Raw genomic sequence first — 23065 nt, 5'->3', positions numbered from 1 at the left:
AGAGAGAGAGAGATTACCATAGGCTAACTAGTGGATAACAGCTTGTCCAGATGGAGCTACAGGTGTCACACTGCTCAGTGCTCTTTACAATCTAGAGCAGTATCAGATCATGGATTGCCATAGAAGTTGATAGAACAGTGACCTCTCTTTTTTAAAACTGATGTACAAATAAAACGTGATGAATCCATATAACCACGAAACTTTAAAGGCTTGTGTGGGTTGGGTTGAATCAAGCCAGCAAACAAATGCTGCAGGCCTAACTTCGTGCATGAAAGATCAGCTTTATGTTACAGTAGCCTAAACCACACTCCAACCAGACCCAGTAAAGCAATAAGCATCAACCCTGTATTGCAAAAAGCAACAAAAAAACAACAACAACAACAACAACAACATGTGACTTCAGTGCCAACAGCGTTTCTTTTTCTAAAGATAGATAGGCTATTAAACAAAAATACTTTTGTAGTTTCCTACAGTTTCCTCGGACGCACACGCACACGCGTTGAGGTTCTATCAAACGCTGTCCTAAAAACAAACCACAACAAACCTCAGCTGAAAGATGGACTGGTCCTATCATTCGAGATATCCACCCTCAAAGGAACATAATAGGCCAATAACACTTTGTGGAGTTCTCCAGAGATTCCTAGGTTATTTCTTCGCAGCCAGACGGAAGACAGAAATTAAAACAAACCCGTTAATACTTCACTGTACGTGTCCAATAGGTTTCACGTGAGCTGTAGTACACAATATCCACCGCTTGGGGGGGACAAGGGACCTAAACTCTAAATTTAGCAGGTTTCTGGTTTCAAGTTCATTTCTCAGATGTGAGGTGCAGTGAGCTGTGAGCCAGACAGTGTCTGTCAGCACTGCAGGTTTGACACAATATTCACCCAATCATGTCTGGGTTAAATTACATTTTCGATAAAACACAAACCAAAGTTGGAAGAAAAAATGCTATGAAGATAGATGAAGACATTTGTTTTCATTTGAGTACAAAGGACCACAATGTAAATAGCCTAAGCCATTTAGTGCTTTCTTGGGTTTACATCCTATTAGTAGGCCTATCTTAACTGTACTGTCCTGTGATTAGAAAGGCTGGTAGGCGAGGTTAGTGATTTCCTATGCGAACTGCTAACAAATCAATCAATCAATCAATCAATCAATCAATCAATCAATCAATCACAATATAGGATCAGAGACGTTACATGAAAGAAAACCTTCAGGTTATTGATTTTTATGTAAACGTATCTGGTTCTATTACTGGCTTCTCAGTTGCAGTAAATTGAAAGGCGAGACCATAGAGGCTATAGAGAGCTAAATCATAATGCGGACGGAACTTTTAATGTAAAATTATGATGATGAGTAGCTTCCTACGTGGTCTAAATAGTGTTTCTCGCGAGATCAATGCATGCATGACAAAGATCCCGTAGTGATGGCTGCACCGCCTGATGCGGAGTGTTTAGAGTCTCGTATCAGTAAGTATTTCAAAGTTATTCATGATCCGATTGGTCTTAGGGGAGACGGCCGTGAAAATTGGCATCAGTAAGTTGCCACCAGCAGCCTGACAGCTCTTGTAGAAGAGGCTGCTGAGGAATATCGGATGGGTAGACCTCACCATCAGACCAGGATGCTAACGCGCTAGCTCCTTAGCTGTTGTGCTAGCCAGCTGTCAACAGCCTTTACGTAGCGTTAGCAAGCCTTTACTGGCCGTCCAGGCATACAGGTTACTGCAGGACATCATGCTAACTTCTGCACGAGAGGGGCTGAACCCATGACAGCCTGGGAACAGTCTCGCTGAATGTTGTCATGTGCATGCAGGGAGTCATTAAAACATACTATGGGCAGTTGTTGCAATATCTAAGTCAGAGACATGAATAGTCGAAATGATGTTGGATTCCTCCTGCAACCACCTGACTTATGATTTACATCACACAGACAGAGCCACAAACCCATTGAACAGAGACACTGACTGGGCCAGTATCCACGCCTTTTGTGACCAGCTCAACAATGACTTGGAAGGGTAAGGACAGGCCTTTACTGCCTGGAAATCTGTTGTAGTTGATTGTTGATGTCTTTGGTTGATATGGATGATACATTTAAAATAATGATGTTCCACCCAGGACAGCATTTTCACAAAGGATGTAGTTTGATTGAAGGACATGCTGCCTTGCTTGTCAGATGCAAGGGATGGCAAAACATCTAGGTCTGCATGTTGTGTTCACATCCTGTGTTAAATAACATAGTGCTCAGACTGCTCACTTAACAATCTTGGCTGGGTGTATCTGAAGCTAGGGGCTTTGTAAATGATTACACCTTTTCAGCAATTGCCGTGACTTGTGCAAGACTCACTTGCAATCTGACCTCTAAGTAGTAGCTGAAGAGTGAAAATTATTCATGACTTGTGTTACAGACCTCAGCTGGCCACCAGGCTTCTGGCTCACAAGATCCAGTCACCACAGGAATGGGAAGCCATGCAGGCCCTGTTGGTGAGTCAAGAAATAAGAGACGATTGAATGAGTTAGAAGCTGTTTTATGTGCATGGTCTTTAAACGTACTGTCAAGAAACATGTTTGTAGCTGCTCATTTTTAGAAAAAGACAGATGCACACCTTTGGTTGGTGTTGGTGACAGGTGCATAGGACAAAAAGTGCATATATTCAGATTCAGAAAGGGATTCCTGATAATGACATCAAAGAAAAGGACCTCAGGGGTTAAAGTTCTCAGTCCTGGGGACTGATTTCAGTCTTGAAGATTCCATAGGAGCTATTTCTGAGATCAGTGCAGATCCGCAAAACAATAAACTATAACTAAAAAGTAGTTATAATTTCAAGATATTAGTATTTGCATTGGCCAGACTAGCATAGAATACAACAGACTTCAGAAGATACTTCTATAAAATGAAGCATGGATTGGCGCACACACATTCAGTGAAGGCAGTTCAGAACACCAATATTTGGGAAAACAACCCAAATATTAGTGTGTCAAAAATCATATATTGGGACATGGTCTGAAAATACATTTCAGTCTTGGGTTTACTTTAACCCCTGGGACCTGCATACTGTCAGGACTTATTATAATACATTTTTATTTGAACCAATCTACAACTAGTACATTTGCAGTGGTTGGAAGAGTCATACTTGAATGACACCTACTGGTTGACAATGTCAATAAAGTTGTACCGTACAACAACTGTAGATCCTCTATCTTAGCTGTAGTTCAGACGTTGTTGCAATTAATTACCTCTCACCATTGGGAGAGATAAAACTTAACCGATTGTAGCTTTAGAGAATAATTGTGACAGGTTTTCTATATGTTCAGTGGTTCTGTTAATTTAATATGATGACCTTACTCTGTTATTGTCTTGTGTCTCCAGGTGTTGGAGACATGTATGAAGAGCTGTGGAAAGAGATTCCACAGTGAAGTGGGAAAGTTCCGATTCCTTAATGAGCTCATCAAAGTAGTGTCACCGAAGGTAAGACCTTTAATTTTTGTCTCTGCAGGGCTGAGACCTTCCTTTCCCCCTCCCCTCTATTGGCAATGCTCTATGGGGACATGCTGTGAGCTTGTAGATTGTTCTTTTAGGGATGGCATCGTTGTACGACGAAGTATAGATCAGGGTTAAAAGGTAAATACATCATTTGAAGGGAATCCCACTCTGTAAAATGCACCAGACCAATAAATACTGGTGCAAACGTCCATACAGTACTTTTCTTTCCTCTTCTCCAACCAATCTCTTTGTTCTGTCTCTATTATTACACTTCCACATAGTGTTGTTGTTGTTGTTTAGTTCCTATCTAGCTTTGGTTCTGCTTTGGTAAGTGTAAATTATCTTTTTCATATTATTGTGATGAAATTGGCATATTTGTCCCTTGTGTATTCTGACTTTCCAAGGAGTAATACATAGAATGTACAGGAGGAGATATGTACTGTATACAGAGTATTGCATACAATTCTATTGATATTTAAAATCAATATTAAAAGTGTAGTCTACTACTACTTGCCCGTCTCTCATTCCCTGCTCTCTCCCCTCTCACTCTCTCTCTCTCTCTCTCTCTCTCTCTCTCTCTCTCTCTCTCTCTCTCTCTCTCAGACGCACACATACTGTACCTTAACCTGGAGCAGAGTGACAATATGTAATCTGAAACAGGCAACTTAAGACCTGTAGTAAAGCTTATAGGTATCTCCCCAAATGTGTAAATCCCCTCTATGTGAATCGTATAAGGGGGAATTCCCCCATTCTGAAAAACAATTCAGGCCTTGCTCTGAATTAGTGTGAGTATGCCTGATAATGAGAATCCATATTGTGCTAAAGATGCACTAGCATCTGTTGAGGAATTCTGGGTCAATCAGGATGTTGAGGCACAGACTCAGCGAGTCAGAGATTTTCTAAGATAGATCTGCATTACATGAGCTCATGGGAGAAGTACATTGAAGAAGGTGTTGGTTTAAGTGATCACATATACAAGCTCAAAACACATTGCATGATGAAGTGTTGCGAAATATGGAGATACAAGATTTATGCCTGATAGCGACGATATGCTATTCAAGTCAATGTGCAATTTCTCATTTATAACATTATCCCTTTAATTGTCAATTTCTCATCCAAATTCTACCTGCTACAGTATCTTGGCTCCCGCTCTCCAGAGCCAGTGAAGAAGAAAGTTTTGGAGTTAATCTACAGCTGGACGTTGGGTCTGACTGATGAAACTAAGATCACAGATGCCTACCAGATGCTAAAGAAACAAGGTAAATGCCTAATCTACACTTCAATCTACATGACAAGGTTGCTCAAGCACCATAGCCTACTTATTTGGGCTAATTAATATACTGGGATCTCTTAAACCAATGTTCGGTCTAATTTTGGTTAAATGCTCTGTGGTCCAGTCTTGCTGACATTTATATACTGCATATAGATAAATACATGGCATGGGGGTGCCTGATGACTCTAAAAACACAAGCTCCTTGTGAGTACCTGGCTTTGAATCTGACTACCAGGATAATTTCTTGTGTTTCTCCTCTGTCTGCCCTCTGGAGGCTCTGGTTTAGTGTTTATCTACACCTAAATCTCCTAAAATACAATTGTCACACAAAAACACTATTTTGTTGTGATTACGATTTCTGTATTCACACGTGTGTTAAATCCTTTTCTTTTCATATTCTCTGTTTGAAACCCAGGTATCGTCAAACAAGACCCAGACTTACCTCCTGACAAACTACTGAACCCGCCCCCACCTAGACCTAAGAATGCTATTTTTGAAGATGAGGAGAAGTCGAAGGTGAGGATTCGCAAAAACAAAGCAGTTTCCTATTGTCTTCTTTTCTGGCGGAGATGGTAAAACAATCCATTCTTTTGTCTGAATTCTGGCAATTGTTTTTTTTTTTTTTTTTTTTTTTTGCAGATGCTGTCTCGTCTGTTGAACAGCACTCACCCTGAGGACCTGAAAGCAGCCAACAAGCTCATCAAAGAAATGGTTCAAGAGGTAAGGTCCATTTCTTTCTCCTTTCCTCTTTCAAATTTCAGCAAAGAAAAGCACACCTCTGTAATCTGTATGCGGTTTAAAGAGAAAGATTCAGAATCTATATTGTGCAACACTGAAGGAGTTGGCAGGAACATACACTGGATGAAAAAGTGGGTTGCTTGCCCTGAGGTGTTTCCTTTTTCTTTTTTGTGTCTGTGACAGTGATTCAGCCAGAGCTCTGAGAATACATCTGTCCCGGTTTTTAGGGTGCTAATATGAGCTTTCTAACTGTTCTTTGTTTTTGGCATTGACTTGCTAATGGCCTTTCCCCAACCTTTGTATGTATATATGTGGCCTTCCTCCTGGCTAGGTTTGGTCAGTGTAATAATACTAATAACCTGTATGTTTGTGTATGCAAGTCTGCACATAAGAGGGCTACTTGGAATTCTGGTCCACATGCGCTTTGTTTAATAAACCATTGTATTTATTGAAAGATTATTTCAATATAATTAGTTTATAAATACATTAAGTGACAGGAAAGAGTTGAATTGAATCTTGGATATGTATGTTCTGGGATTTACACACCTTAACTGGCTGAACCACCAGGACATCTTTGAGATCTCCCGTCAGCACCAGAGTCCTTGGATGCATTTTAAATTCACCTCTGTTTATATCTGTATCACTTCCTCTGACTTAATGTTGGTCCTTTCCAGGACCAGAGAAGAGCTGAGAGGGTGTCAAAGCGTGTAAACGCCATCCAGGAGGTGAATGAGAGTGTCAGTCTGCTCACTCAGCTGCTGGAGGACTACGACAGGAACGCCAGCACCCAGAGCAATGCTGAACTCATACAGGTGTCTGTCAGTGGATGTGCATCTATATGTAGGAGTACAAATAGACTTGCAAATGGACGTAGTGGACGTGGAAAGTAATCTTTGAGTGAGAATTACAGTAGACCTATGGTATAGATACCTTTGTTATAATAAAATAACTGTTGTGGAAACTTATGCCAAATTCACAGCAGCAACTGTGAGCTGGATGTCTGTAGCACGGATGTGTCCGAGGCATGAGTGACCGTGACACCCTTGTTAATGAGTGAGTTGTGATCAGTGAGAGCTCCAATGCTCCTAGCAGATCACAGCCAGCAGCTGTGGCTGGCTTAGCCTAGCACCGCTAAACAATCCACCCATGTTAAAACAAGGGTTACTACAGTATACTGCTGTTAGTAACCTGTTAGTTAGCTGCATTAGTATAGTCTGGCCAAGCCAGGCTATGACAATAGAAGAGTTCACAGACAGGTAGGAGAAGAACAGGCATCTGATCTCATACACATCTCTGGCAGCTTGTTTGTAAATCCTATATTACATTCTAGAACTGACAGAGCGGTGCATTCTACAGAGCGGTGCATTCTACAGAGCGGTGCATTCTACCGATCGACGACCCAAAGCAGTCCAATTGGCTAGGACTGATCACGTGGCACACGTGCCGACGTCCTCACGTCACACCAGCGCTAGTCTCGCGTAGCCAGACAACTATTCCACAATCTCCGAATGCTATCTAGAGTCTGGAAGAGCAGCTCCCGAACGGCGAGTATCGGAAGTAGCCACTGCTGCACTGAACTGTAGTCCCATTGGAAACATAACAGAAACACAATAGCTCAGACAAAGTCATTCGAGCTGCCTATTATTGTTATGAGTGTATAGTTTATGAAACGTTTGAAAACATCATGAAGGTGACACCAATAACACCAGAGAAAGACAAAATAAAGCCCCCAGAAATGTTGAAAGGAGACATAACGCTTCCAGTAGGACATGTTATTGCTACTGCACCAAGGGGGCGGTTGCGTCACATCCGCTTTATCTCGCACTCACCGTTTCTATTTCCGTCTGCCAGACTGTATGCCGGGAGCATTTGACCAAATCGCGGAGGCAACAGTCTGGCCACGCGAGACTACACCAGCGCCATACGTGCTGACGTAGAGTCAACACCAGGCTAACAGTTAGCTAAACAAATGATGTACTCACGTTTGCATAGTCAATAGCACTACTGTCCACATTACAGTACATTCCATCACTTAGGCACGAGTCCCGATCACATTAACCATTATCATAATAATCTTCATGTATGTACATCCCATTACAGCAACGTAACGTTACTCTTTTTAATTCGCGGAGTTCTTCACCGGAAGTGCGTCCGGCCGTCAAATATGTCCGACCGGAAACGTGCTGCGGCACACAATAGTTCCGCCACAATAGTTCCCCCCAAAACATTTTTTTTTTTTTTCATTTTTTTTTTTTTACTTTTTTTTTTTTTAAACTTATTTTTTTTTCAAAAAAAAATTTTTTTCCAAAAAACTTTTTTTTTAGCCATATGAGCTTTTCACGTTAACGAGGCGAGGGGGCGTAGATGTGAGCGGCGCATAGCGCCGCGAACCTCTAGTTATGTAAATTTTAGGTATGACAATATGCCATGTAGTTGCTCAATCTTGATTAAGTTTACCCATACAACTGCTGTACATGTATGTGGTCCACATCTAATCCTACTGCATAGCACAGCATGCATCTGGTTGGCTGCCTCTCTGTCTTGCCAAACAGCAGCAGCGGCAAAGTTTTACTTTTCTAAACTTTTACTTTTCTAAACTTTTAAGCCTTTCTTTTTGTCGGCTCCACCTCCTGCTATGGTGGGGAAAGTGACGGTTGCTCCTCTCCATAGACAATGCATTGAACCTCACAGCTTTCTTAGAATCCAGCAGTGTAGTGCTGCTGCTTGTGTGAATTCAGTGTTAAATGGCCTGTGTTTGTTTAGGACTTGTACCAACGCTGTGAGAAGATGAGACCTACACTGTTCAGATTGGCCAGTGACACAGAGGACAATGATGAGGCTCTAGGTAAGGATTTATTTTATTTTCCTTTCGCATCATGATGTGTTGTTAGCTTGAAATTCTGTTATTTTCAGCTAGGCGCATTGTTGTGCAATAGCCAATAGCGTATACATTATGGTCATTTATACACGTCATACAACACTATCGTGTGCTATTAATAACAGACTCACATCATGTCACAAAGTATAAATTAGGCTTTAGGCTTAAAGGGGAATACCACTCATTTTTAACATTTAACCATGATACCTAGAGCTGTTGTGTGGAAATAAGAAACATGACCGCAACAATCAATTCCAGTTCTAGGCAACTTCCATGGTTCATGTCATGACATGGTTCAATGTTGAAAATGGTATTCCCCTTTAACACAGGATGAGATTCTGGATTGAAAACATCAGCTCCGCTATGGCACATAACACAACTTGCATGCAACTTGTGACTTCTTCCACAGCGGAAATCCTGCAGGCCAACGACAGTCTGACCCAGGTCATCAACCTGTACAAGCAGCAGGTGAAAGGAGAGGAGGTGAACGGCAACAACACAGCTAACGCACAAACACGCACAGGTGAGAGAGACTGAGCTGAGGAACAGTGATGTTCCTGGCACAGAAGGGGTTGGTTTATAAATGTTTTAATTGTGTTAAGAGTACATTTTTTAAACCTATAATTATAGTCCGACTTAGACAGTTAAAGAGGATGCTCTAAAGACTAAACCTTGGCTAATTGCTAACCCACACACTTCTACAAACACACGTCACTTGAAAAAGGAAATATAAAAATATATAAGAGGAATATTCTGACATTCCAGTGATTAGTGAAACTCAAATGATGCATTGGAGATGTTCAATTTAAAACCGTGTCATTGATTTCTCACAGGAGGAAGCACGGCGTTGCTAGACCTGTCAGGATTGGACACGTCGCCCCAGTCTCCTCCTTCCTTCCCAGAGTTCCCCACTCCCACAGATAACCTGAACGCTCCCTCCCACCAAATGGGGATCAGTCTCCTTGACGACGAGCTCATGTCACTGGGTAACGGCGCGTTAGCTCAGTGGTTCTCAACCTTTTCAGGCCGCGACCCCCAAAATAATCACATTTTAACTGGGGACCCCCCCATCCTGACGAGCACTTTGTATAACACAGTTATATTGTGAAAATAGCAGATCTACATGCTCACAACGCCTCGCAATATTTGTCAATTTGGCCAATGTTTAATTTGTCATTTGAGAGGTATTAAAAAGTCCTTAAATTGTCACTTTAGAAATGTGCAGATACCCTCTATACACTTAAACTTTATGCTGGTTTGTTTACTGTTGAGACAGAAAACAATGTTGCACATTAAGTTAATCATCTGAGGACCCCCAAAAACCCCGAGGGTCCCGACTCTCAGGTTGAGAACCACTGAGCTAATATAACTCAAGTCTGTGTTATGTTCTCCTTGCTACATGGTCAACAGGTCTCATGCCATCTTTTACTCAGAATTATCTGTACTTTTGCACTGTACCCTCACCATTCAGCTGATAATATACACAGGGATGACAGTGGTCACAGATTAGAACACTACAGGGTCTTTGGGTAATGTTTGACTGACTTAAACCACAGGTAATGACCACTTGCAGAGCTGACATACCATGAGAGCTTCTTGGTCTCTTTGAGACCATACTTCATAGTCATATCATAAGCATTAAACACACAAAGTGACACTATTCATGACACTTATTGTCATTATTTATTATTTTGCCTTTTTTTCACCCAGGTTTGAGTGAAGGGACGCACACATCCAACCCTGCCTCCCAGCCTGAGGATTCCACGGCGTGGGACTCATTCCAGGTGAGAGTGAGCAGTCATTACCCGTCCATTTATTCACAGACAATAACAAACATTTCACAGATAGATGATCGGTTGATTGTGACGAGAGATTAATGATAGGACAACACAGGGATGCTGACAGAACCCTCCCTAAAAGCCCCAGGACAAAAATCCACTTGTCCGAGACAGTTTGCCCTCCTGGCCCCCAAGCTGTGGAATAAACTCCCTGTCGCACTTAGAACAACGGACTCACTCGCTAGCTTTCGCCGTGGACTGAAGACTCACCTTTTCAGACTCCACCTAAACCCTTAGCACTACTGAAACACTCAATGACCATACATGAAGCTAGTTAGCATTTGTTTTTAGGTTTAGGTTTTTTCTTGACTGATTATTTTTGTTTTCTAGATAGATATTCATTTGCATTTGTTATATTGCTGTTGATGTACTGACATATTATCTTGTTTATTATTGTGATGTTTTATCTGCTTATTGTAAGTTGCTTTGGATTAAAAGCGTCTGCTAAATGCCTAAACTGTAAACTGTATTCAAACTATTAAAAAAAGAACATAAAACCTTGTAAAAACATGTTTATTCTAACATCATATCTTTCTCCATGAAACAGTCGTCAGACAGCATAGACACAGACATCCCAGCAGCACCCAGCCTACTCCTGAGCCCTGACCCGCCCTACAACTCTCAGCCTATCTCCTCTGGCTCAACTCCTGGCAGCTCAGCCCTGGATGAGCTAGACTTGCTGGGAAAGACTCTGATGCAGCAATCCCTACCTCCAGAGAGCCTACAGGTCAAATGGTAACGTCAAACTGTTGTCACTTTACACACTTAACACTACTCTGCTACAAATCTCTACGACAGCCAAGACAAGTCTGTTGATGATGACGAGGTTAAGTGGACCCACAAATTTGAGATGTTTTCAAATCGAGCATTATACAGTAGGTCAGATAGTTTGGAGCTATAGACTGATTTCTCAGAACAGCAACCGAAATATCGACACGCTCCTGTGCTCAAGAAACGCAGTTACACAGTAGTGCTCTGGAAAAAGATCTATTGAACATTGAATGTAGTTTATATTTTGTGGTGGGTTTTAGGGACAAGCAGCAGTCAAAACCAACTCTGCGAGATCTCCAGAGCATGTCTGGGTCCGCTGCGACCCCAAGCCCCATCCCGGTCTTCATCTCTGAGCCTCCTGGGTCTCTCCTGGACTCTCAGCCCAACCTGGCAGCTACATTGCTGGATATGTCCCCCATTCACACAGAGATTCCCCCTTCAGAAGTCAACTTGACTGATGTTTTTGTACCGCTGGAGTCCATTAAGCCCAGTAAGTATTTTTCTTGGTGATGCTCACAAGTCACATCCACCTGTAAATTTAGCTTTGCTCCCTCTTTATTACCAGACATCCTTTGTTTTTGCTGTGACCTTTCTGTGCGTCTCTCAACATGTGTCCCTCCAGGTAGTCTGTTACCAGTGACTGTGTTTGATGGTCACAGTTTGCGGGTCCTGTTCCACTTTGCTCGTGACTCGCCCCCGTCACGTTCTGATGTGCTGGTGGTCATCATCTCCATGTTGTCCTCAGCCCCGGTCCCCGTCACCAACATCGGCTTCCACACAACGGCCCCAAAGGTGGGGTTCAAAGCCAGTTTCCCGCACCAGTGATGTGGACAGACTAATTTACCATTGATAGGTGTTCATGAAACTGGCTCGTCTGTCCCCATTCTGTACAGCAGGGGTGGAGAAAATCGATCAAATTGAGTTATTATCTTGTCAAAAGCTATTTTTAATACTTTTCATGAACAGTTATAAAATCCACAGACAGACCTAACCATTTTAGACCTGGTGTCCATCATTTGGACACAGAAGTGGGGGTTGTCTTCTTGAAGAGCACTTGTATACTGATTGACGTACACTAGGGCTGTCTTCGACTCAGGATTTATGAAGTCGATTCGAGTCGCGGGGGTTAATCCGACGAGTCGACGAATCGTTTTATAGTCTACTTTGTGTAAAAAAAAAAGAGAAAAAAAAGTGTTGCTTTAAACCACGTCAACATAATAGAATAATACATTAAGAGATGAATTGAATACACAGTGTTTTCGGTGATATCGGTGCGCGAGCACAAATGTTATCTGCATAGCAGTGTACAACCATAGAGTTATAACACACCGTTAAAACAAATCTCCGCTGTTTCAACTCTGCCCCGTCTCTCGGCAGCGTGCAGTAGATGAGACATTCGCGAACGATTCCGCTCTCTTGAACGGCTCTTTTAAATGAACGATGGGATCCAGTCCGCAGTCGCGGGACACAGAGCACTGACAGAGTAATGAGTCAGTGTCGAGAACGGATTCATTTCAGAAACGGATCATAAAAAGGGGGAGGCACAGCTCCCGTTAGAGCTAAAAGTCTGGGTTTCCGAGGCTACGTTAGAGCCAGCAGTGTGGACATGTCATGGACGCAAACACAGCGAAACACAATCATTCATCATGGATTACAACATTGGAACAATTCAGAAGCACTTTAATTAGAAAATGTAACTTGTAGCCTACTGTTGTATATCAGGGTTTTGTACCATTTCTGTAGTTTCTGGGGAATAGCTCCTATTAGACTGAATTAGACTGAAATACCTAAAGGCCAAGAAGGACTTGAGAGGAAAGATGAATGAAAGCAGCAGAGTTGTTCAGTTGTTCCTGGTCCATTTATTGACAGAGTATTGGTAATGCATTTCTGCTGAAGCCAGAGCTACCAGCCTTTCCGACAGTCCTCCGCCGTTCGCGGGCCTCTCTCTTCTACTAACTAAGATACATTTTGCAGTCTCATTTTATACATCTTACACAAGCATTGGGGGAAAAGCAGAGGAGGGGTCAAAGACTCCTATGTCATAGGTCATCAGCTAATCTGAAACACACACAGACAACTGTCTCCGTCTCTCTCCCTGCTTACGAATAGAATCGGGTGTCGGTGCCCTGTAGTTTTCCGCTGCCTGTGGGCATGGGGGGCAGGCACAGTTTATGACCTATTCCTTGGTTCACTATTTTTAACTCCAAGCAAATGTAATGTAAATGTCTCTTAACATAATGTCTACTTTAATATTCAATGTGTATATGTCTCACGTATATAAACCAAAACCCTTAAACATGTGTTTGCATCTGACAATGTAAAGAGTGTAAACCTTAAATGCTAAAGGTACTACAGTTTAAGAATTACTGTATGTCAAGAAGACAAGATCAGCATGTAGTCTCTTCTTGAATGTCACAGAATCAGCACAGATAGGATATGATTAACTCAACTATGTGTTTAACCACATTTCACCAACTTATCGATTATTTAACTAGTATAAGGTTACCCTGTATTTTAGAATGTATTCCTAAATAAGACAAGACAAGCTTTTAACAGCTGCTCTGTTGACGCCCTTATCAACATATATCCTGGGGTCTCACTGTCTTTTATGACTTTAGGGTCCACAGGTGGCCATTTAAACAAAGAGCAGGATTTAGAACTCAGTTGAAACACAAACAAGCCTAATCTGGTCTCGTCTTGCCTTGGTAGAGGTTTGGACTAGAGGCTGTCTTAAACAACCATTTGCTCCAATTCCACACTATTGTAATAATTGATATTATTCTGAATTATTATGCGTTATTGTCTGATCAGATATACTTCACATCCCCTCTTCATAATATGACTACATATTATGACACCCAACTGATCAGACATACATGGTAACTACAGGTCTACATACATATTACAGCTTAAAGTTACATTGTTCCAAAAACGATTCCATCCATCCGTGTTAACTCCCGATTCAAATATTAACACCCAAACAAATCAAAATATTGAATAAAAACGTGATCATCATCTCAATAAAAATACCTAATAGGATGGTCAAATTGTATCCTAGTTGACTGTCCCCTCTGGGCAGTGAAACAACTACAACACAATTTAGAACATCAAACGTATTCGGACAACCTAAATAAAACCAACTGATACAATCAACTATATTGGCCTAATGTATTGGAACTATGGGAGTCCATAAATTAACAGAAACATAATAATCCAATGTAGTTTGGATCATCGCCTGTAGTAGGATGCCGATGAATAATACGTTCATGAATGCAAAAGTAAGCCAGACATGGTAAAATTCATACACACCGAACTAGAAACAAGTATTCCTATCCACCTTTTTTTGGGCATGGCCAAAATGTTATCTGCCATGATTGTAGGGGATTTACGGAATTGTATCTGTAAAATCATAGACACACACTTCATAAGTTTCTTTTCCTGAGACTCAACGCAACATGAATGTCTTTTCTTAAACTTAAAAAAAGGAAAAACGCGAAAAATGTAGATCTTCTTCTTTGTCTTCATGTACAAAATGCACACAAAAAATATGCGCTTTACTTTGGCCATACTGACTGAGCAAAAGATAGAAAGAAAGAGTTAGAAATTAGATAGAGCATAGGGATAGAGTGTGAAGGACACACGTGCCACAGGATAGCACTGAAAGGGGGTTATAGTTGTGTCAAAAGTGACACTGGGGCGTGGCAAGGAACTGTCATCTTTCTTCTTTCAGGGAAAGGGGAATGACACATCAGGGGAAGGGGCATGGAGGGCTCCTCTCATCTTCACTTGTCCCAGGGATAATAGTCATCCTCTCCATAATCAACTTCCCTCCAGTTTTTTGAATTCTGTCTGTAGAATAAACCCATCTGGTAATGGCTCGTTGGCTCCATCTCCTTCTGTTGGGCAGCTAATCTCCAAGATAGATGCTGTGGTCCAGGCAGAAGCGGTTCCTCTCTTTGGTTGCACTGTCTCCAAAAATGCGTTCTCTTGTGACAGATATAACAGGGTGCTTTCAATTTCCCTCGTCGTCTCTGCTGCCGTGGGAAAGGTGGACGCACTGCACAGTCTCTCGTGAAATGGGTCATCTCTCCACAAGTGTAGCATCCTGCATAATACGATGGGATCTGTTGTAGTCTCTGGAACTGGTTTGGTTGATAAGCATCCGGAACTGTTGCGTACTGCGGCACAAATGGGGGAATAGGCACCGATTGTGGCACCTTTTGCTCTGTGTGCGGGTAGCTGACAGACTCATCAGCACCTGGCAAGGGCTGACTTCCTTGTGGTTGTCGTTTCTCCATGATCTCTGCAAGCTGGGCTTCTTGCAACTTCCTTTTTATAGTCATAGCCTGCAACTTCTCGTTGGCATCTCTCTTTCGGACTAAATTCACAGTGTGTGCCACTTGTTTTGTGTAGGACTTAATGTTCATTGCAGAAAGTTCCCATACAAGCTCAAGCTCCGATATCATCGCTTCTGGTAAGCCCTGCATGATCTTTGATCTAACCATGGCTTCATCAATGTCACTCCGGGTAGCATTTCTTCCTGTTAAATCTGCCCACTGTTCGTACACTCTGGAAATGTAGTTATTTGGGTCTTCCTCCTCTCGTAGTGGGTCAATAACTACAGAATCCAAGGTCCTATTCCACGGATAGTGGACACTAAACGCACGCCCCAGCACACCCCTGTGCTCGGCGAAAGGGACTGCGTCATATTCTCCATTCTCAATAAATTGAGTTAGTCCTGCTTCGGTCAAGATGTCAGTCAACACCTGTTCTCCAGTGGGTCCAGTTGCACGTGTAACTAGCCTCTTAAAATCACCCATCGCTAATGGAATATCCAAGACAAGCTTCTCCAACTTGTTAAGCCATCCGCAAGCTCCTTCTTCAAGATTTGGCAAATGACGCTCAAGGTGTAGAACCTCCATGCTTGACAATGGCTTATAGTCCAGAATCTGGTCTCTGAGGAACACTGGTGCTTGTTTCACAGTGTACTGAGACCTCCTTTCATCCTCCTGTCTCGGTTCAGGACTCCTGCTCTGTGGTGTGCTGGCTCTTCTGATGACACGCTTGGTAGTTTGACAGTGGTCGTCATCTGTTCTTCTGCGCTTCCTCGTCTCCTGAGGGTTCATTAGGTTTTGACTCTCCTCAGCCATACTTCTTCGGTGAACACCTGACTTCTTAATCTTCCACAAAATGTCATCAAAAGTCATTGTTAGCTCAGTTTCTGCCGCTGAAAGCTGACTCAGTTTTTTAGTCAAACGGGAACACTGCGCTCGGTGTCTCTTCAACTTCTTGCCAATAGCGATCAAAGTTTCAAAAAGGTTTCTCTGCTCCTCATCGCTGTCATCGTCTCTGTCGCTGTCACTGTCACTGTCACTGTCACTGTCCACTTGAGACTCTGTAGAATCTTCCTCTGCTGGGCTGGTGTCGTCCGGTAGACAGGAACGTTCTGTGCACTTCCTGCCAACATGGCGGGCACGCCAATGTCCTCTGTCGCACTCACGGCGGTGAGCGCTCTCCTCACTGTGGCGTCTGCTGTCATCACTGTGTCGGCTGTCCTTGCTGCGGCGGTCAGCAGCTCCTCTCGCTGTAGTCATCATCACCTTTCTCTTGTGCAGGCTGCGGCCTGTTCTGCTTTGCTCAGGTAGATCTGCTGGTGTCATCGCTGACTCCTTCTCTCCATGACTCGTCCTGGTGCTCAGTCCAACAGGTACTGCTGCAGCTGCTGTGGTCGTAGCTGGCTGCCTCTCCTCTCCTAATGGAGACTCTCCTTGTGCTGTTAGTGTCAATGTCTCTATACTGGGAGGCGGCCTGCTCTCTGCCCTCTGTGGCTGTGATAAGCATGCCAGAGGCTCCGGTTGAAAAAAATAAGGATGTATGGGTGGAAAAAGACGTGGCTCTTCACATGCTGACAGATGTGATGTCACATGTTGTTGAGCTGCTTCGCATACGGTAGCAGAGCTAATCAGCCGCTTTGCCTCTCTAAAAAACAGATCTAAAACGGCAAGTTCCAGCTGTCTTTTCTTCTTTCTTTTCTCTGTTTTTTGTTCTGCTCTAAATGTACAGACTAATACCTGCATCGTCTTAATAAGTTTCATATCAAAACTCCCTTGCTCTGGCCATGCAGGTTCTATGTCACTCCACCTTATTGACCACTTTCTTGTGACATCAAATATACCTAATGGACTGGATTCTTGTATGACCTCTGCCGGCGTCATAACTTTCTCAGAATCCATCTTAAAAACTAAATGAGTGAAAATTAAACGAAGACAAAAAAGTGATGGTGTCTTGTTTACAAAAGTAATAATAGTAGAGAAAGTGAAAGATAAAGAGAGAGAGATAGTCACACACTCCTTCAAATCTCACTCACACCCAGCTGTCACCCACAGGTCGGGGGTCAGCAGTCACTCACACACAAGTGGGGGTCTGTCAGCAGGACTCACACACAGTATGTCCCCTGCAGGCACACACTCACACACACACACACTCATTTGCATTGGGGGCCAATGTCTTCAACCACACACACACACACACACACACACACACACACATTTACATACAAGCCCAGTGTAACAGGCTGTCTCTTACTGCTTAACTTCTTACAAGACTTTCACACAAGGAGCCTAATCTTAAAGAGCAAGACCCTAAAATCACTCAGTCTTCCCACTCAATCACTCACTCACAGATGCAACGTCACTCATACACAAACATTGACCATTTGTCCCCAATATAATTAATCACTACTTTTAATCTGAAAGTTAACCCCTTAAATTTGAAATCCCAATAAAATTATCAAGATAGATATCCTAGTCTACTGTCTGTTACTTTTAGTTACCTACTGAATAATTACTTCTGTTAAAGTGTAACCTTTGTCTTCAAAATGTTTATCCCACATTAAAACCCCATTACATTAATTATGTTACGTCCATTACAACCCCAATAAATGAATGATATTGTTATGATATTAGTCTATGCCTATACCCTCCCCTCTTCGAGATATCAACCAATATATCTCGACAACTTAAATCAATACTCCAAATAAACCATAATTCACCCCAAAATGTAGCCTATAGCCAAGCCCAAAGATAAGGCTGACCTGCAGAAACCCCTGATTACTGTACGCAGCCATGTTCGCTGTGGCCCTTTGTTCCTTCTCACACACACATTCCTACAAAGAGAATACCCCTCTTCATCCTCTTCATACTAGACATAAAGAATAAACCCCCATCATACATACCAAGCCCAATAACAGACAACCGACACACACACAAGAAAAAGAAGGGAAAAGGATTGTTCAATGAAAAAGTTTCAAATTATTCTAGCCGAAACGGAACTGCTGAAAATAGGTAAATTCACAGAAAAGACAACCAAAATTGCCTCACTGATAAATTAGGAGTTAGCAGGCCTCAGTCCCGCTTAACAAAAATCAGAAACTAAAACATTGAACAAAGAGAATGAATGAAAAAGGAGAATAAAGGAGAAAAATTGAAAATACCCTCCAAAACCCCCAATTAAAAAAATGGCTAAACCCTACGCTAACAACTGGCTAACACAGGAGTGACTAGACAAAACGTAGGTCTAATACCGAGTAACTAGAACAATTATCACCAGAGTGACTAAGAAAACATCTCGACAAAAAATGACCGAGGCCTCTCCAACACTGACTGTCCTCTGCTCACGCCAATATACTCACAGCCAAAAAAGGTCCAAAAGGAACAAAACAACCGAACGCCATCACATCAAAGTCCTCCTCGCGTCCTCCCGAAGGTCTTTTGTGTGGAGTCCCAAAAAAAACCCCATCAATAAGGGTTTCGGCATCATTCTGTTGTATATCAGGGTTTTGTACCATTTCTGTAGTTTCTGGGGAATAGCTCCTATTAGACTGAATTAGACTGAAATACCTAAAGGCCAAGAAGGACTTGAGAGGAAAGATGAATGAAAGCAGCAGAGTTGTTCAGTTGTTCCTGGTCCATTTATTGACAGAGTATTGGTAATGCATTTCTGCTGAAGCCAGAGCTACCAGCCTTTCCGACAGTCCTCCACCGTTCGCGGGCCTCTCTCTTCTACTAACTAAGATACATTTTGCAGTCTCATTTTATACATCTTACACAAGCATTGGGGGAAAAGCAGAGGAGGGGTCAAAGACTCCTATGTCATAGGTCATCAGCTAATCTGAAACACACACAGACAACTGTCTCCGTCTCTCTCCCTGCTTACGAATAGAATCGGGTGTCGGTGCCCTGTAGTTTTCCGCTGCCTGTGGGCATGGGGGGCAGGCACAGTTTATGACCTATTCCTTGGTTCACTATTTTTAACTCCAAGCAAATGTAATGTAAATGTCTCTTAACATAATGTCTACTTTAATATTCAATGTGTATATGTCTCACGTATATAAACCAAAACCCTTAAACATGTGTTTGCATCTGACAATGTAAAGAGTGTAAACCTTAAATGCTAAAGGTACTACAGTTTAAGAATTACTGTATGTCAAGAAGACAAGATCAGCATGTAGTCTCTTCTTGAATGTCACAGAATCAGCACAGATAGGATATGATTAACTCAACTATGTGTTTAACCACATTTCACCAACTTATCGATTATTTAACTAGTATAAGGTTACCCTGTATTTTAGAATGTATTCCTAAATAAGACAAGACAAGCTTTTAACAGCTGCTCTGTTGACGCCCTTATCAACATATATCCTGGGGTCTCACTGTCTTTTATGACTTTAGGGTCCACAGGTGGCCATTTAAACAAAGAGCAGGATTTAGAACTCAGTTGAAACACAAACAAGCCTAATCTGGTCTCGTCTTGCCTTGGTAGAGGTTTGGACTAGAGGCTGTCTTAAACAACCATTTGCTCCAATTCCACACTATTGTAATAATTGATATTATTCTGAATTATTATGCGTTATTGTCTGATCAGATATACTTCACTACACTTGTGTATGTTAATTTGACTTTAGAAGATTGTTTACTACTTCGTGGACGCGCGTTTGTGCTGTGGCAGGTTATTTAGTATGGGATTTTGACAGCGTGCTTCCCTCCTCTTAACGGAACACTGTCCCGGCTCTGAATGTTTTAACGAAGCGGCGGTCTGAACCGTTCTGGCCGTTCCGTCTCACTTTCAACCCGACGCTGGTGCGAGACAATAAATAACTGTTCGTGTTCGCCAATTGCTACTTCTCATTGGAAGTACATGACACCACACCAGTCCAGCAGTGCACCGCAGTACTGGCAGTAGTAGGCTAACTGGTGATATAAAAAAATATATATTTTCGCTTCGACTCAAACAATTGGCGTCGATTCCCGGGGCTTAAAACGACGCGTCGATTCGTCGATTTTTAGAAGACACCCCTAACGTACACAAACAACAGATGCATGTAACATGTTCTGGTATTGCTGTACCTAAATATTTGTGATGCTATAGATATTTTCCATCACCCAAGCTTATCCCCCAAAATACAGTTTATGCGCCATTGCAACATTAATATTTGGCGAGCATTGTGTTGATATACTGTACAGACGTATTTTCCAAAACATGTCTGTCCTATTTAAACCTCTTGGCCGATAACTCGCGTATATTAATGTGTTGAAATGTTGTGTGTAGTCTATGGCAGTGAAACTTCAGCCCCCGTCAGGAGATACACTACCTGCTTTCAACCCCATCCTTCCTCCTGCTGCCATCACACAGATCCTGCTGCTGGCAAACCCTCAAAAGGTACTTTTACATTTACACCCATAAAAATGTGTCCGCAAACCAGAAATGGGTCCTGACCCAAACTGATTTAGATGACTCTACAATTCTATTAATCGTTGGAGATTGTTGTTAGTGGGACACTTTGAATCATTCCTCTGCATACCCTGCAAAAATCGGAAGTATTCCCCAAATAACTCCATTGCTCTACTCTCGCCCAGAGAGAGGTTCCCAAACTTTCCATGCCAAGGACATAGCCTCTGCTTGCGGACCCCTATTGAGAATTGGCTTTAAAATAAGTGGGGGCCTGGCCGCCACTTTGAAAATGTTCGCTCAAGCCAACACTGACAAACTCATGCAAGAGATGGTTAGATAAGTAAGACTATGAAGTTTGCACCATCTCATCTATTCTTCAGAAGTTTATATTGACACAAGTACAGTCATCTAATTCTAGGCTCTAGTGTACTCCAAATAGGCTGTTAGGTGTACTGATGTAAACACTTTTTCTTTTCTTTTCGTATTCACTGTCTCCCAGGAAAAAGTGCAGTTGCAGTATGAGTTAACGTTCACTATGGGAGAAGACGTCTTCAATGAGAGTGGTGTATTAGAACAGTTCCCCCCTCCTGAGACGTGGGGGAATCTATAGCATCCACACAGGAACCACAACATGACAGACTGTCTCTCTCTCTGCTTCAGCGTTGGCTTTCCTCTTAATACTGCTGTACAACTCTACAACTCCACACTTTGCATAAAGCTGTTTTTTGTTTTATTTAACCTCACTGTATTCTTCTGTATGATTAATATTGATTGTTATCTTTGATTTTATATCACTCGATCAGTGTATTGTGTTTACGCTTTGCTCTAAACAATTTGCGTGTCTAAGAATAGTCCGCTGTATGTTGATCCTTTATATAACACAAAACACACACAAAAAAGCTTTCAACCGCTTCTGCTGTTTAACAGGACCAGCCACTCTGCAGCCTTGACATTTTAGTTTTTAAACCGACATCCTTAATGCAAAGGAAGAAAACAAAACTGTATGTGTATGCGCAATTACTGTTGTAAAAATAATGGTTTTCTTGGTTTAGTCAGAGTGTTCTGTAGAGAATACATCCAAATGACCAATTGGGACCCCCCCCCCCCACACACACACACACTTTTGCATGTTCTTAACCCACCTGGGATAACAGCATGATAAATCAAGCACACCAAAAGTGAGTATGCACTCATTGCACTGGGAGCTAACCTCGCGTAGCCAGGCTTACCCATCTGCGAAGAGAAAATCCTGGGCGTGATATGAGGCAGAGTGTGCCGAGAAAGGTGGGACTTCCGCCGTGTGAATTTTTTCACAGTCCGGTGTTCCTGCAAACATTTTCCCTGCTGGAAAAGAATCTGTTCTACTTCTCTTGCTTCTTCGGTTGCGCTCGCAAATAAACAATATCCAATATCCAAACAAAAGTTCTGACAAAGTTACACCTGTTAAGAGCTACAATCTGTTTTGGTTTGTTTCGCTGGGGTATGTAAACAGACCTGCACCACATGATGTAACTTCCCTTAAACACAGCACTTCCGCCAAATTAACTAAACTTCCGTTTAGGCAACGCACAGCACAGGTCGCGCCCAGGGCGACTGGGAGGTAGGGGGAACCTGCTACTGCTGATGACAACTTCCTTTTTTATTTTCTGTTTTCTTTGTGTTTATTTTGTGATGTATGAATAACACTGACAGTTTCTTCAACAGTTAATGATCTCAGTTTGATTTGCACAAAGGGTGACTTCTCTGTGGTACGGCTGGTACCTTTGTATGCGATTGTGTTACATCAGACTTCAGTTGGGTCTGCCATATGTGCCTATTCATGCAGTTTCACTTTGTCTCATGTCCTGTATCAATTCCAGTGCATTTGGATGGATGGATAATTGGTCTTGGTTATTTGGTTTACAAGCTACGATTACCTGTACAATTCCAGAAGCAGCTCGCATGAGATACACATACAAAGAATGCAGCATTTTGTTGAAATGTTGAGGAAAAGGACCATTTCCTTAACATATTTGAGCTTCGACTTTGGCAATTGGTCATTATGTACTGGCAGTTCTACCCTGGAGTTCTTGTCTATCTCAAACACATTTAATTTAATTTATGCGTTCCTCAGTGCATGTTTAGCCTCACTGAGTTAACTCCCTCCTCACGGGCGCTCAGTCATGTTCCACTGCACTACTAATCTCCAGTAAGACTGCTTTGTAAATACTGAAAATGGCAGTTTTAGTTCTGTACATTTGCCCAGAGCAGAGATCATAACACTGAAAATATATATCTAAAGGGTAATAAAACTTCTTTTTCTTGGGGATTTAAGACATGATCATTTGTTTTGTTGTATATTTATTACATTTTTAT

At 42.2% G+C, this 23065-nt stretch overlaps 1 protein-coding gene across 1 annotated transcript; it reads left to right on the top strand.

Annotated features, from left to right (window-relative positions):
• The first annotated feature begins 1419 nt into the window (after positions 1-1419).
• On the top strand, positions 1420-23030 carry LOC308283312 (ADP-ribosylation factor-binding protein GGA1-like). The gene is made up of 17 exons (XM_080723725.1): positions 1420-1472; positions 1933-2017; positions 2408-2483; positions 3370-3468; positions 4619-4742; positions 5172-5272; positions 5396-5476; positions 6169-6306; positions 8258-8339; positions 8782-8895; positions 9206-9358; positions 10083-10156; positions 10758-10945; positions 11242-11471; positions 11604-11773; positions 20588-20698; positions 21210-23030. Exons 1-17 carry the CDS (start codon positions 1430-1432, stop codon positions 21318-21320), a joined length of 1980 nt encoding a protein of 659 aa, XP_080579851.1. The 5' UTR covers positions 1420-1429; the 3' UTR covers positions 21321-23030.
• Positions 23031-23065: the final 35 nt, after the last annotated feature.

The sequence above is a fragment of the Nannobrachium achirus genome (assembly GCF_963921795.1).
Source record: "Nannobrachium achirus genome assembly, chromosome: 4".
Lineage (NCBI taxonomy): Eukaryota > Metazoa > Chordata > Actinopteri > Myctophiformes > Myctophidae > Nannobrachium > Nannobrachium achirus.
Note: the sequence above shows the minus strand (reverse complement) of the source record. Positions and strands in the feature narration are given on the sequence as shown.